This window comes from Chenopodium quinoa, unplaced genomic scaffold (assembly GCF_001683475.1).
Source record: "Chenopodium quinoa cultivar QQ74 unplaced genomic scaffold, ASM168347v1, whole genome shotgun sequence".
Taxonomy (NCBI): Eukaryota; Viridiplantae; Streptophyta; class Magnoliopsida; order Caryophyllales; family Amaranthaceae; genus Chenopodium; species Chenopodium quinoa.
The window spans coordinates 7,356,965-7,374,144 of record NW_018744304.1 but is presented as its reverse complement, the minus strand read 5'-3'; the positions used below and the strand labels follow the sequence as shown (position 1 = coordinate 7,374,144).

General features: G+C 33.8%; 1 protein-coding gene across 1 annotated transcript; it reads right to left on the bottom strand.

Annotated features, from left to right (window-relative positions):
- Nucleotides 1-2,251: 2,251 nt before the first annotated feature.
- Nucleotides 2,252-16,802, bottom strand: LOC110695783 (ABC transporter G family member 39-like). Its single transcript, XM_021873017.1, has 19 exons — nucleotides 16,256-16,802; nucleotides 15,038-15,158; nucleotides 12,289-12,377; nucleotides 11,394-11,478; nucleotides 10,948-11,238; nucleotides 10,773-10,863; nucleotides 9,755-10,655; nucleotides 9,476-9,636; nucleotides 9,257-9,360; nucleotides 8,995-9,160; nucleotides 8,661-8,884; nucleotides 8,178-8,510; nucleotides 7,773-8,063; nucleotides 7,594-7,677; nucleotides 6,777-6,910; nucleotides 6,425-6,652; nucleotides 5,282-5,453; nucleotides 4,925-5,179; nucleotides 2,252-2,998 (listed from the first exon to the last, which is right to left on the bottom strand). The coding sequence occupies exons 1-19, from the start codon at nucleotides 16,615-16,617 to the stop codon at nucleotides 2,729-2,731; spliced, it is 4,362 nt and encodes a 1,453-aa protein (XP_021728709.1). The 5' UTR covers nucleotides 16,618-16,802; the 3' UTR covers nucleotides 2,252-2,728.
- Nucleotides 16,803-17,180: the final 378 nt, after the last annotated feature.

Genomic DNA, 17,180 nt, shown 5'->3' with positions numbered 1-17,180 from the left:
TGCCCCACTGATAGGATGTATTGGTGGCCATCGAAGGACGGTGCGTACAATGTGAGGTCTGGTTATTGGTTGGGGATGAGGGGGGCTATTGCTGCGCAAGGTGATGATATGGAGGATGTATGGCGACTGATATGGTCTCTTGTTTGCCCCCCAAAGTTGAAGCATTTCTTGTGGAGGGCCTGTAAAGGCTTTCTTGCTGTTAAGGAACGCTTGTTTTATCGCCATATCATCTCGGAGAAGTTCTGCTCTATATGTAATTCACAGGAAGAGACGATCATCCATGCTACATTTGAATGTGTTGCGGCTAAAGAAATCTGGGCAGCTAGTAGTTTTGTTTCTTTAATCAGTCTTGCTCCTAATAATGACTTTATGGGGAGATTTATATGGCTGTCAAAACAGGTCTCAAGAGAGGAGTTAGTCACTCTGGCAGCTCTCATGTGGGCCTCATAGCATTGCAGGAACAAGCGAACTTTTGAGCAAGTTTCCTTCAATGCTATTGACATAGCACATGGTTGGGTTAATTATGTGAGACAGAGCAATGATTATGCGGTGAAAGTGTTTAACAAGGCTGCTACTACTGTGTGCCCCTCTGCGAATTCTTGGTGCTGTCCCAATATTGGAAGAGTGAAGGTTAATGTGGATGCTCACCTAGGGACAAACACTGGTCTCGGGGTGGTGATTAGAGGGGAGCAGGGATGTCTCTTAGCTGCTGCTGTGAGACAGGAGGCTGGGGGGTGGTGCGTGGATGAAGCTGAAGCTGTTGCTTGCCGTTTTGGCTTGAGCATTGCAAGAAGACTTGGTATTTCTGATGTACAACTAGAAAGTGATGCTGAGAAGGTGGTGCGGGCTGTCAAGACTAAGGCAACTGGTTTCTCCCCAATATACTTGCTATATTATGATATTGTTAATTTAGCTTCATGTTTTAGCTCCTTTTCTTTTTCTCAGTGCTGTCTTGGACATTTTAGGGGCCCGGAGCGAAATCTTAAAAAAAGCCCCTACATTAATGTTTTCATAAATTTTTATGTTATAAAGTTCACCAAAATTATTGATTATAGTTGGTCCTATGAGCATTTTTTTTAAAGCAAATTCATCAATCAAACCCTCACAAGCTATATTTCCAATACCTCATTTTTTTATTTAAAAAAAGTCAAGAATTTAAACCCAATAAAAAAATTAATAAAGAAGAGAAATTCAGTATTAAAGCTAACATAATACGAAGTAGAATTTAGGTAATTAAAGAAAAGAAATAAACTAAAAGAGAAAGTAGAAAAGAAAAAAGGAAAATGAAATCTCACATAAAAGAGAAAATGAAAATCAAAAAATACAAAACAAAAAGATAATTAAGCAAATAAACCAAACCCCTGCTTTAGTGCTTCTTCATTTCCTCCATTTGAACCCAAAAAAATCACTTAACCTAAGTAAGTTAATCTTTTGATTCATCTTTAGATTAAAAAGAAGCAATTATACTTGTCATTAGTACTACATTTCATAAATTTATCAAAGAATAGTGTTTTTTTTTTTAAGATATCAAAAAACAAAAAAAAAAAATGTGGGCCCCACAAAAGGGGGGCCCTGAGCGATCGCTCAACGAGCTCCCCCTAGTAGACGGCCCTGCTTTTTCTCATGTTAAGAGAACGGGTAATACTCTCGCTCATATTGTTGCAAGGTGGAGTACTAGAGGTTGTAATGAGTTTGTTTCCTTGGGTCCTTTCCCTCAAAGGCATTATATAAGTCAGAGAAATGGAGCGATGTCCCCATGACCCCATGAAATGCCCATATGCTCCTTGTAAAAAATAAAATAAATAAATATATATTAATTAATTAATTAAAACGGGTTATGTTAACAAAATTTGAGCAAAAATCACTAACTATAGTGATAATATCCCTACTATACGTCTATAATCCCTAATAATATATAGGTTGAAAAGCACAATTAAAGGGGAGTCCAACTTTAATTTCATGAAAAAAAAAATCGAGGGAAATTTATAATTTATTTTTAAGGTTGAATCATGAAATAAAAATAAGCACCACTCCCTCCGTGTTTTAATAAGTGTTACAGTTTGACCTAAAACACATATCGAGACACAACTTTGACTATTAATTTATCTAATTATATGTTAGTAAATTTATAGCAAAATTGATATTATGAAAGTATACATTATAACGAATCCAACAATGTATTATACAAAACATTTGATTTTTATAAATTAGTATATTAATCAAGTCAAAACTATTATGTGAATAGTGAAAAAAGTCAAACTTTACACCATTTCTTTTAATTATTGTGTACTGGATTACAGATACAGGCTGCAACTTGCCTCAATATCAAAAAATAAAATAAATGAAAATTACAGTGATATTTCAAACAAAAAAAATAAAAAAATGAGGAAAAAAAACTAAGATTTTTCATCTGTATTCTTTACCTAATTACCTCTGATTAATCACACAATATACTTCCTATTCTAACTTTATTACAACAATACCATTTAGATTTGCTAAAATACTACGCCCTCTATTCTATATTAGTTGTAGCTTTTGCTTTTCGAGAACGAACTTTGTCTTTTATCATATTGAAGCTTCATAAAATAAAAATATTTTTATCAAATTTCATATTTCCATGATTTATATAAGTAAATGTTTAAAGTTCCATCTCGAAAAGCAAAAGCAACAATTAATCTGAAATGGAGGAAGTATTGTAAGATTTCCCTACTTTATTATTATTTTTTATTTATCTCTTTTGGAAGTTAAGGTACTTGATGCCATAGGCAAAGACAAAGAAGAAGAGGAAGACCCAACCAAGATGTCCAATAACAATAATTGGCAGAAAGTCATATTCATAACCCAAGTAATCTTTGAGGAAAGCCTGCACAGACTTACTGCTGGATCCAGGTATTTCAATAAGTGAAGTCTTATCACCTACTTGCGAGGTCACAAGGCCATACAACGTCCATGAAACCGGGGAAGCCCAGTAGTACCATCTCCACCATATCGGTATTTGCTGCAATCAAATACAAGAAGCACCAAAAGGGTAAGAAGGTATCACAAGTCAAAATTGTTTTGCATCTGCGGCAATGAATCAGTTCCTGGTGTGTGTAAATAAGCAAAACTTCTGTCACTGATTAAACCAGATTTTCAGGGATATAAGCAAATACTTGTGTCACAAATTACAACTATGGCTAAATATCTACTGTTTTCCATTTAGAGCTAGCAAATCTTGGTTCAGCCTAGAAGAAGACCAACCTGGAGAAATGTGGGTTACTTTCAAGCATGCATGATTCCATTCAGTAAATTGAACTGAAAGTAATTTGAACCATAAACAAAATTGACTAAACTTGATTAAAACTTGATTTGACTGGAAATTATAACAAATTTTGATGCAAAAATGTAATGATTTGAGTAAGATTTTAAGACAAAATTTGAAATGAGAGAATTTGAATTATTATAATCAATGCAGTATACATTCTATCAACCAGCATAAAGAGGTTTTCAAAAAAAAAAAAAAAAAAAATAAAAAAAAAAAATCAACCAGCATAAAGAGACACGAGAAGTTACATTAGCAATAATAAGCTCATTAACCTGAATCAACATGCTTTCCTTGATAGGATCAGGGGAACACAGATCATGCAATCAATATTATGATAATACGAAAATTATAAAATGATAGCTCGAGATGTAATATACGGGCCACACTCGTCACCAGGATAGAGAGTCTACTTTATAAGTCTAAGGAAGTTCCATCCTAAAATCATACGGCAATAGGAGTAACCCCTTAACCTTATAAAGCATTTTACTCTTCTTTTTTTTCCTCAGCAATAGGAGTAACCCTTTAACCTTATAAAGGGTTTTAGTCTTGTTTTTTCCTCAATGTGGGACATTTATATGTATTGTTTGGGAAGTTTACACTTCAACACTCCCTCTCATATGTATGGTCCTTTAATTCAGTCACATGTGATGTTTCATGGGGCCAGAGTGCATTTTTTTAACTACCCCTCTCATGGATAAGTTGGCCAGTATACTCGTTACTCGAGCCATTAAAGGTCCCAAACTGTGGGTCTGCCTGATACCATGGTAAATACGGGCGCATTTGTCAAAGTCTACTTCATAAGTCCAAAGAAGTTCCATCCTAAAACCATATGACAATAAAAAAGAGTAGCTCTTTAGCGTTATAAAGTGTTTAACTCTCTTTTCTTTCTACAATGTGGGACACCAACATGTGTTGTTTGGGAAGTTTACACTTCAACACAAGATTTCTCAATCTAAGGCTAAAGTCAAATTCTTCTCTTAGGGTTCTCAAATCTAAGGCTAATTCCTTTTTATTTTATAATTATAACTAGTTTCCAAAGCCTAGCTAGATTAACTGCATTTCTGGGAAGAAATTAAAAAAAAAAAAATCAATATACCCTATCTTACATAGCTGTGTCATTTGCCATGACCCACATGGGTTTGTACGATCTGACAATACCTAATGCGACTTCAACATTCCTAAATACTCCTACAGGTCAATCTATCTCTAAAACCCAGCATTCCTAGCAACTAAATCAGTTTGTAATTGCTAGAGTGTAGCAGGCTAGCAGCTTATCTTAATACACAAATAATCTAAAAGCTAGTAATTTATCGCTACAAGTCACTGTGTTATAATGGTGATGTTACAATTAGTTTATAAATCCTTTTTTTCCAAAAGGTTTTCCAATAGTTTAAGTGTCATAGGACTATGATTATCAAGGTTTAAGCAACAAAAAACAGAACATTTATGTCTGAGATAATGATTATTTCTTAAATGTACCGTGCATCTGACATTAAAAATTTATAACATATATAAAGCATATGATATTAAAGTGTGATCATTATGAGAATCTACAAGTGATAGACAAAGCAATCCCAAGTTAGGCATAGTTTGAATATAAATAAGCTGTAGGCATCATACCGGTCGGGGTATCAGAAAACCAGCAAAAAGATTCCAGAGACTGAGGAAGAAACCCATCACAATGCCTGCAACTTGAGGACCGGGTGTAAGAGAGACAAGCATCATTCCATACATTCCAAAGTACATGAAGCATGTTGTTATAAAGTAGCAGAAATAAATGAATTTTCCGAAGTTCCACTCAAATCCAATCATTGAGTAGAGGAGAAGGGTGTAGAGAACTGTCTGTATCACAGTGTAGATTGTTTCTATTGCAACCTGTAGCATGATGGGGGCAGTGCAAAAGAAAGGAAACAGATTAGAAAGCAGTCTTTTTGGATTTAACATTCAGAACCTTGTTCAACTTCCTGATTTGGTTACCTGAGCCAATGCATAGGGCAATGCTGAATACATCCCTGCTGCTTTTTCACGATAGAATACTGTCCTCTCAATGGCAACAACAGCTTGCACAGCTGAAGCGTTAGTGGCTCCAAGAAAAAGTAAAGCGGAATACATAGCTCCTAAAAAGTTCATTAGGTCTTGTACTTTGGATCTGTTAGCAAATTCAGAAGTAAGATACTGACAAATATGGTAAGACATAACCTACATTTACAATCTACCACTAAAAACTAAATCAATGGTGGAATAAGAAAGACAATAAGAATTGAATATAAAGTCAAGAATTGGAGCTTCATCCTCAATGAAACTAATTCAATGTTATCTGACTTATCCCATTCACTTAATTTGCTAAACAAGCTCAGTTTACGTGAGAAGTTGAATTAATAAAAGATCTACACACCTAACCTCTATTTTTCAGTAATAAATATGCACAAAATAGCATTGTCCACAACTCTCATTTCACCATAATAACTGTAAACCATTAACCATAGGCTAGCATTCTTTCCTAAATATTGGAATTTGGATATTCATATACACAACTAACATCTTTCATAGTTGTTTATTATGTCACATCACTACTGTCATTAACGATTGCCTAAACAATTCTGTAGAACAATATATAGACTCTCGGCTCTCTTTGTTGATAAAAGAGGAACTCCTGATATTAGTAGATCTACACTGTACAAAACATACCCAATATTTTTACAAAAATTTATAGTTACATATTCATATTTATTTTTTCTGGGTAAGTACTGATGCATAGACAAACTGATTCTAATCACTTGCTGAAGCAGGTATAATTACTCAACTTATTGATTCAAGATCTATACAGATATTCAGGCTCTCTAATATTATAATGTGAAACTAGCAGTGTTATTGCCAGTCCCAAGCCTAGATAAAGGAGGAGGGTTACGGTAGGCCACTGATAGCCAGTGTAAAACTTTGTCACATCACATGACATGAGCAACAATGATTGAGAGTAAAACTAGGATGGGTGACATCTTAGTTCATGTAGCCAACCCCAGTTATGGGACTAAGGCGTTCAAGCAAGCAAATAACGATTATCTAGATCTTGTTAGACAATGAGAAATGAGTCCTTAAACAAGAAATGCAATCAGATCTTACATTTTACGTCCCTTGTTCCAGAATATTACACCAAAGATGAGACCGACAGCTATGGTTAAAGCAAATCGAACAAGGTTGTACTGTGGATTCCTCCAATATGACCAATATTGCTTCCAAAAACAAGCCTTAAATTGAACAAAGGATGGTTGAGAGTATTTAGCTGGGAAGTAGAGATCACTGGAGCCTGGTGACGGAATGCTGAGCTCTTCAACGAGATCTTGATTCTTCCTAAAAAAATATGTCAAAATATTCATCTCTTAGAAAATTTTAAGGAAAAAATAAAAAAAGTACTCCATAGATCATGTGATTGCAATATATCAATTTGTGACGAAAATAAAAGAGGAACACATACTGATAACGAGAGGAAGTAGCATAATAATTAGCAAAATCCATATCCAATTGAGTCTCTACTCGAGGAGTACTAATGTCTAGCATCCATGTGGCTGGATTATAGCCAGCCTTGATCTTAGGCACTCCAGGAATACCCTGCAAAAGATCATCACTTTAAGTGATCAACAAATAAAACTTCTACTAGAAGTCTAGAACTAAAATGAATATTAAGTGCATAACATTTTTTTCCTAAACTAAAAGCATAAGTAGAGACGTCAAACTTTAGTTAACACCTGAATTTTCTCTGAAATAATACTACCTAACTACCTTCGTCACATATCATGTGCAACATTTGAATTTTTTTATATTTTATAAATAATACCCATAAGTTACACACATAATATGCAACGGAGGAAGTATCTTGAAAATCTACATAATCTCTCTTTCTCACTCAGGTTTCTCAAATGGCTCACCCTTCTTAGAATTTTGTTTGCCATGCCATCGTAGAAGATGGTCTTTCTTTTTCTTTTTCAAAATTATTATACATGCAAACTTTATACGCTGCTAGGAAGGACTCTCTGAGCGAAAATTGTTTGATCCAACTTGTAGTCATGTAATGTATCACATCCTAAAAAGGAAATGCCTTATACAATTCCTATAATAAAATGCTTCAAGAGCAATTACTTGTCTTTTTTGTCTGTGTCTCTTTCTTCTAACCATGTACAATCACTTCCTTTTGTTTCAGTTGTCTAGAGGTCTTTTTTACTTGTATATGCAACTACATAGTTTTTTTATTACATGAAAACATATAAGACAATTGGATCATAATCATAACTCACTTCAAAGTATTCAATCAGTTCATGGGAATGATGGCCAAGGGGACCTGCATAAATAACTTGTCCTCCCTGCTTCATCAATAAAAGCTGCGATAACATATTATGAAACAAAGGTTAAATGAAGAGTAAAGATAATATATAACAAGGCAGTGGAAAATAAATATCATATCTTTGTGGCATACCTCATCAAAAGCCTCAAATATATCTATGCTTGGCTGATGAATGGTGCAGACAACAGTTCTACCAGTGTCCACTGTATTTCTCACTGTGCGCATTACAATGGCAGCAGCTCTGGCATCAAGCCCAGATGTTGGCTCATCCATAAAGATAATGGAAGGATTAGCAACTAACTCTACAGCAATTGTCAATCTCTTCCTTTGCTCTGTTGACAGTCCATTAATGCCAGGAAGGCCAACCAGAGAATCTCTTAATGGTTTAAGCTCAATCAAATCCATTACTTCCTCAATAAATATCTACGATACAAATGGGAAAAAAAAAATCAGTCGCCTGTAAAAATAATAATAGTTGTCCGTAAAAGATGACTGAACAACATAGCATGTAATTGCCTATCGAAGGATGTAATAAACCTGACGTGTATTTGCATCCACATCAGAAGAAAGACGAAGCCAGGCTGAGTACATGAGAGATTCAAAGACAGTAACATGTGGTGAATGAATGTCAGTTTGTTCACAGTAGCCACATATCCGAGCGAAGGTTGATTGGTTCTTTGGGTAACCAGATATGCTAATGCTGCCTTCAATATAGCCACCAGTCTTCCTTCCAGCCAGCACATCCATTAGTGTGGTCTTTCCAGCACCACTCACTCCCACTAGTGCTGTCAATACACCAGGCCTAAAAGCACCACTGACACCTTGTAGTAGTTGAAGGCGATCTTCTTCATAACCTCGGTTTTTCATTTCCTGATATAGAAAAACCAAAGTTTCTACCTCAGTCTTAGTCACACACAGTACCAATTGAAAACAATCACACAAAAATTGGTATGTTGCCTAATGCCTACTGCTATTGCAATGCTATATGCTATCTCTATAAAGATAAGATAGAAAACTTACAGCAGGCATATCCACATAGTAACTGACATGGTTGAATGCAAGTGAAAGAGGTTGGAAAGGCATAACCATACCCCTTCTGGGGCCTTCAACATGTGAATTAATACTCCCTGAATGCAAATTCATATCTGCATCCAGATTATTAAGTCTTTCCTTGGATGGCTTCTTATTCATTTTGTTATCATCATCATCATCATTCAATAATACGGTTTTCGAATCGCTAAAAGCTGTTAAAAAAAAAAGCAAACAAACAGAGAGAGAGAGAGATATTGTCATTAGCTTCCTTCGAGATTGAGTCTTCCTGTAGCCAAAATAAAAATAGAAGTGGATGACTTACGACTTAAGAATGTCAATGATAGAATATATAACAGGTTGAACAGGAGAGAAAACCCCAAAAGAGCAACAATACTGATCCAAAACCAATATTGCTCTTTAAAGAAGCCTCTAGATGCAAGGAGGACTTTACCAATGGTAGGCTCAGGAATTCCGGGGTCTGTATTAGGCTGCATTAGTATATGAATTAATAAACACAAACATTTAAATTCAAACGAATGTGAAAGGAAGAAAAAAAAAAGAGATTGGAAAAGTAAAGAAATTACAGTGTTCCATCGCTCATCAAGAAACTCATTAATAACTAAAGCATTCTGTCCATACATCATAGGTGAAATGTAGTAGCCCCATATCATCCAAGGACCAATATCACCTACATAAACCCACAAATAACGAGGCAATCAGATAACATTATAATATCAGATGATGCCAGATGTACAGATTATCAATTTTTGATACTAGTCAACAGCTAGAGGTACAAGGGATACCTTTTGCAATTATAAAACCTCCAAGGACAAAAACTAACAGCAATCCAAATATAGCAACATTGTTAGCGACCACCATGATTCTCCCTGCAGCTCCAATGAACCGAAAGAGGGACAAAGCCATCTGATGAATACAGAAGTATGCCAGCAACTGGCAGAAAAACCTAATTGAATAAGACACATTCATAAGAGGAGAAAACAAAAGCACAATAGTATAAACAAAGTGATCTTATTTTAAGGAATGCATATAATTACACTTATAATATTTTTTGTCAGTCTCACCTACTAGCAGATGGAGCAAAACCTATTGTGTAATAGGTGAGAATGGTCCATATTGCTGATTCCATGAATGATAATGGGATTCTAAGGACCCAACCTGGTAATGCATAAGCCCATGCAGGGTAGAACATGAAGTCCCTCTGCTTATAGAAGATTGGTAGGCGAAGAACTGTCAAGGACAGTTCAGCAAATCCATTAAACATAATATTAATGAGACTGAAAAATAGGGCCCCAAGGTATTTGTTGCCATCATTGATTGTTTTATGATCCATTGTCGTCCTAAGGAAAACAGTCATTGTAATTAATGACATGATTGTTATTTGTGTAGTCTTGAAGATGTATATAAAAGAGTTTCGTTTCATTAGCAACCACTCCCTCCAGAAACAAGCCTTAAAAAGCTCCCAATTAGAGATACCATATTTTTCTTTGACCAAAGCAGCTGGGTGAGCTTTGGGTTTATCAAAAGGAACTACAAGATCGGATGCTAGCTTTTGCCCAGTTCGGAAAGATTGGAAGCCCTGAGTGAATTCAGAAACTGAAATGTAACTATAAGGTTGGTCCTTCCTAAACCAATACTGTTCTTGATCTTTCTTGGAAGTCACTTCTTGGAGAAAATCAGCTATTCCTTTCCTCTCTGGGCATTTGAAGCCCATGTATTCAAAAAATTCGACAATTTCTTCACGAGGACCTTGATAAACAACCTGAGCTTCAGAAAGAAGGATAACATCATCAAAGAGTTCATAAGTTTCCGGAGCTGGTTGTAAGAGAGAGATGACCATTGTAACATCCATTATATGAACCATTTGCCTCATATACTTGCATATTTGAAAAGTGGTGGAACTATCCAATCCTGTTGATATTTCGTCCATCAGTAGAACTTTTGCTGGACCAACCAACATTTCACCTGCATTATGTTAAAATGAACAATGAATTATGAAATTAGATAAAAACTTAAATCACTTATACAAACCAAGAAATTCCATGTTATATAAGCAATAGCAGATTCACCCGAGATAAATACCAGTTGTTACACGCTTCTTTTGGCCACCAGAGATGCCCCTTGACATTTCATTCCCAACTATGATATCGGCGCATATATCCAATCCAAGTATCTATCAAAAGTTAAGAAACTGCAGTATAAGTGCTTCCTATCTCTGTTAAGTAATCATGATATAACCCATTTGTGTATCACAAACCTTAAGAACATAATCAGTAACCAGACTAGTTTGTTGGCCTGGCATTGCTATAGCCTTCATGAAGGCATCAATTTCAGGGTCCGGCTTGATTCCTGCTTGCTTCTCTCTTCTAGAGAGCTCTGCCAACACCTCATACCTAGTCCCAACCCCTAAGCATCGCCCTGAAAAATCTAACGTCTCTCTAACAGTCAACTCTCCATTATGAAGGTCATCTTGACTAATATAAGCACAGGTCCTCTGGGGAACAAATTCCGTTAACTCATGGCCACAATATGTCACCTTGCCGGTTACCTGCTTATAGACAAAAAGGATACAATAACATTAATCATAATTTAACCAAATCCATTGGGTAATGAGCAAAGTTGCCAATGCTTTAATTTTGTATCGAAGTATTGACAACTTGACGTATATCTAATTTTATAAATAAAGTGTGAAAAAAAGATCACCTTGAGGTTTTTATCCAGCTTTCCTGCAAGTGCCAGTAAAAAAGTTGTTTTCCCTGCACCTGGAGGTCCCAAAAGTAATGTCATCCTGACAATTAACATACCATTGCACAATGGAGAAACAATCTTCAGCACCAATACATTAAACATAGAAGGAAGAACACATAATGCAACTTTATTTTATTATTTACTGGCCGGAAAATCCCAGCTAATGTCTTGCATTACAACAACCCAAAATCTATATATTACAGGGCTATAATTACATACCTTATAAAATATGAACAAGTGAGCAACATATGACAATGGAGGCGTCTATTCCCACTGCCTAAGGTTCAATTTCGTTTATAAGGAATATATACTTACTGCCTGTCTATCTAGTATATACAACATAAAAACACACACACATTCATTATTCAATTTATCCCCTCTCTTACAGTCATACTTCATCTCTTTCCCTAAATTTAATTTTTTGTTTCCCTCCTTTTATCATCATTCCCCTCCGTTCTATCGATACGACCCGTGCAACAACTAATTCATACATCATTCCACCCACACTCATTCAAACAACAAACAACAGTGAATTTTGGAAGTCTACTAAGGTTTGCATTTACTATAGCACCCCTATAATCAAGGTGTGCATGTATAAATATATAATTCAATTCTCATGATAAGTGATTTATCATTTATACATGCTTCTGATTTCAATCACAACACAATAACTGTTGAAGAGCATCAAAAAAAAAAAAAAAAAACACAACTTGTGAACTTGATTAATTGAAAACACAAACATAAAGAAACTCTATATATTTGATTGCATGCATCATTTTTTCAGACACCCATTTACATTATTGTAGAGAAAATGAACAATTTTTTTGCAGTTGGGCATGAAAATTAGTACCTGGAGGGTTTGACAATCCCAGTGACATTTTGAAGGATCTTGAGGGTTCTCTTCTTTGATGGGGATAAACCCACCATTCCTAGAATTGCCTGCCATAATCAAGGATAATTTCAACCTTAAGCAATAAGCACAAAGCATTTCTTACCTCATTAACTCATTTCAACGATTTCCTGAGCTACACAGCAGATTATACTCCGTTTTATTTTTGGGTTTAAAACTTCTTATTTTATGGTGCTTTTCTTTTTTACTAGCCACAGCGCGATCAGATTACATATGCAGAGTTACTTATTACATATAGTGGATTAGGGGTTACTTACTTTGAGATTACTTATTTTGAAGTTACTCAATTGGTTAAGGGTTACTTATTTAGTTAATTAGCGTGTTTTCTGCGTGATAGTAACCCTGACTGACCGAATAACCCATGATCGACCAAGTAAATTAAACTATGAATAGGTAACCCTAGAATAAGTAAACCCGGCCACACTATGGCCAGCCATGTATGAAAATTTGTGTATTACTTCTTATTTGTTGTGCCATTTTTTTTAAGTTACTAAGATTTATTGATTGACACTTATTTTTTACTAAATTTAACTTTTTTTTATTTAATTTCATTAAAAAAAACAAAATTTAACTTATAAATATAAAAAAAATAAAAAAAATTAATTTAACGTAAAATTAATAGAGCCTAACAACAAAAATGGTCCTATTCAAATCGTTTCGACTTTTCAGGCTAGTTTATCTTATTAACCCAAAAAAAGGTACTTGTACATACTTCAAGAGGAAGTAAAATAAATATAGATAAAGTATTTAAGATTTCTTGAAAGATATTGATAAATAATAATTTATATCATAATTTTTTTATGTGTAGCTAGTCACAGATGATGGTTTGGTCATCACTTCACAACTTTACAATTAAACAATTAATTGTGCAATAAGGATTACGATGCAATTACTATCTGTGAGGGTTTCCGTGTGATGGAAAATGATAGAGTATAAAACGTATTCCTGGATCTCAACCATCAGTTTAAGCATTTGGTTGTGATGATCCTTTGACATGGTATCAGAGCCAGCGTGACATAAAAGGTCACGGGTTCAAATCTCATCCACCCCCACTTTCAAGTGCAATATTAAGCGCTGGGTATGAGGAGGGCCCGTGCTGCATCCACACTTCTAGCCCAAACGGGCTCTCGTGTGAGAGGGCGTAATAGAGTATAAAACATATTCCTACCAACTCAACCAAAAGCTTAGCTTTTGGTTGAAACCCAAGAATATGTTTTATACTCTATCAGAAAAATAGGTTACTCTTATTAACAAATGGAGTTTTTCTTTAAAGAGTATCCAAAAAAAAAAATTACCAATATGAAGAAATGGTCTGGCGTTGCTTTGTACTCTTATGAAAAAATAAGGGTAACTTTTTTTTGCTAAACTGAAACAATTATATTGATGAATTGATTTTTTTTTTTTTTGGTGAATTTAAATCATTTATACTAAACTGAAATAATTTTTAATGAATTGAAATAAATTTTATTGATTAAAACTTATTTTTACTAATCAATTATCAATCAATAACTATATACTAAAGAGTAAAGACACACCAGCAATGACATATGTCATCTCCTAGTGTGTATATGATTTTTGTTAAAAAAAAATTATTATACGTAGTATATAAGGAAAAAATCTTTCTACATATAAGCAATAAGTGTAACTACATACGAAATATAATAGAAGATTTGAATTAGATTTCCAAAATAACATATTGACAACTATAATAAAAAATAATAAAATAAAATAAAAAATAGTCCACGTGGACTATTTTTTAGGAAAGACATGCTCCCTCGGTTTTTAAATACTTATTCCACTTTTCTTTTTCGGCCGTTTTTAAATACTTGCTCCATTTCTTATTTGGAAAGTTTTTATAATATTTAACTAATTTCTCTCACCTAATGGACCCACAACATATTTTCTCTCCTTCAATCCTCTCCATTACTTTTGCTTTTTACAATTTTTTATTCTTTCACATATCCCACTACCTCCATATATTATTATTTTCTCTTATTTCTCCTAAAACTCTGCGCATTGAGAAATGGAGCAAGTATTTAAAAACGGAGGGAGTATTATGTATTACATAGGTTTATTACAAAAAGATTATATACTATGTATTATTTTCTTGTTTTTTTTTTAATTATGTAATATATAGAAGCTACAGGCTTATAATGAAATGTGAATATTGAATCAACAAAAAATATTTTTGTCATTTCTTGATTTTGTCATGTTTTTAAACCAGTTAATTGAATTTCACCGTACATGACATGGGACCTAATCTTGTTCACTACTTTTCTTCTTTAAAGTTACTAGTTTATACTGATTAAAAATAGTTTTCTTGAATTGACCTTATTTTTACTAAATTGAAATTTTTACTAAATCCATATTAATTTTATAGAGTGTAGAGAATATGACTTTTTTTTTTGTGAACAGTATATTACCTAATATTATTAACTAAGGGTTACTACTATTATAAACAAATGTGACATTGTCTTGTCAAAAAAAAAAAAAAAAAAAAAAAAAAGTGACATTGTGACCACACATAGAACGTATGATATCGCAACATTTTGTTTTTATTACTACGTATTTGGTGACTTAATTTACAGTAGGAGACAACACATTACATTAATTAGTTCACCATTACTAATATCGATTTTAATACTTTCAAGTACATAAATAGATAGATTAGGAAGGGGATAAGAAATACCTCGATGGAGTTCATTGTAGAATTAAGCAAAGTTGGCAAAGCTCTACTGCCCACATGCACATCCCCTTCCACGAAAAGATGCTCGTATCTCACTTCAATCTTTGGTATCTCAAGTCCCACTCTATAATTTTTTATCAATAAATTAAATTAATTAATGACTAATGAGAATCAAATCCCACTTAATTGACAGAATATATACATCTTAATTGTGATCAATGAATCAAAATTTAGTTCATTGGATTGTATTGTATTGTCGACCTAATTACCATATTATACCATTGGCATAGATTAGCTTTAGTCTAGCTAATAAGACGAAATTACACCTAACATAAAACAAAGTAAAGCTAAGAAAGGACAATAATCGAACATATATAGCCCGTGTAATAATATAATTTAAATAACTCTACAAATAAATAAATAGATTCATTATTAAAAAAAAAATCAAAAAAAAAAAATTTGGTTGATGACATGAAAATGTTAGTTTTAGACTCTTTGTTTTTGTCCTAATCTCTAAACCTTTTTTTTTTTTTTTTTTGATGTCTCACTTTTACTGAAATTAGTTTTAGCACATATCTACATCTTACCCATACATCAAACACCTATTAGCACTTTGTTAAAAAAAACACTTAGCTTATTAGCAATTGAATTTTCATAGTCTTTCTTACACTCATTTAAAGTCTGTTCTGATTGATTGGACTGAATTGAACTGAATATTTAATGAGTGAAAAAAATTAAGAACTGAACTGAACTTATTCAAACTGAAATGAACTGAAAATAAGATGAAGAGAACAGGCTCTTAAACTCGTTACTTTTTTTACTTTATTTCTCTTACTTTATCTACCTAACTTCCATCAAACTCTCACAAATAAAAGTATTTATAATTAACATTTGCATCACGTACTTAAAATGGTGTTAGTAGTCAAAATTACTACTCCGTAATAAAATCATAATTTCTTCAATTTATAAACGCAATTTTAAAATGCATCACTTTTAATCATACCAATCAATTCTGCTCAATATTAGTAAATTATCAAAATTACATCAAAGTTAACAAAAATTAGTTTTAATCTGTAAAAATCAATTCTTATTATCCATCATTAAGATTGATAAATACCTTCTCAATTTAATGACAATCAATTGAACATAACATCACATAAATGAAAAAAAAAATTGAAAATCACCCCTAAAAAAACCAAACAAAGATTATAGTAAACTTACTTATCCATTCTGTCTCTTAATCTCCTAAGAAACTTTTCATTATCTTCATCAACAACTTTAAGAATAGTATCAACTAACACCTTTCTATCTTGCCTTCCCATATTATGAAGATCAATCTCATTCCTCACCATTTTACCATCTTCAAGCACTCTTCTTAACACCCCTTTCCTTAGCCTTTCAAAGGTAGGAAGCCGTTCGATGGCGGCCCATCTAAGCTCCTCCTCCTCCTCCTCCTCCTCCTCCCATCTCCGGCTACTGAAAACATCACCAGGAGCAGCTGTTAGAACATCCCGAAAGCTCGGTGCAGCCGGCCCCGGCCAGCTCCTCCGGCTGCTGCCACTGCCCAAATCATCCGGAACCATTGACCCAAGTTTTGATGTTATGTACTCCGTAATAATCTCTTGGGCAATGAAATATGAGATAATAATAATGCTGAAATTTGAAAGTTAGTTGTTTGAAATAATAGTATCTTTTGAGGTATTTGTAAGTTACGTGATATGTCTAGTGCCCACGTACAAAGTATGTGTTTAATTTCCTAGAATAACTTTTCTTCAAATCTTGGAAAAGGGGCTATAACGAGTATTTATAGTGTATAGTAGATCAGATTTATTACTACTTCCGTTTTAAAAAGAACTGCATTAAAATCCCCACCAATTTGCAATAATATTTGTGCAAAATTAGTTTTTTCATATAAAATTTTGTTTCCCTATGTACTTTTATTACTTTACCTCTCCACTTTTTTACAAACCCCACGTAAATTTATCTTTTCAATATACTTTTACTTCTTTTTATTTAACTTTCTTAATACCCGCGAAATCAACTCAAATGGATCGTTCTTTCAGAGACGGAGGGAGTATTTTTTTTTTAAAAAAAGACAAAAACTAATGAACGTCCGGGGCACTAGATAAGATAGCTAAAAGTAGAG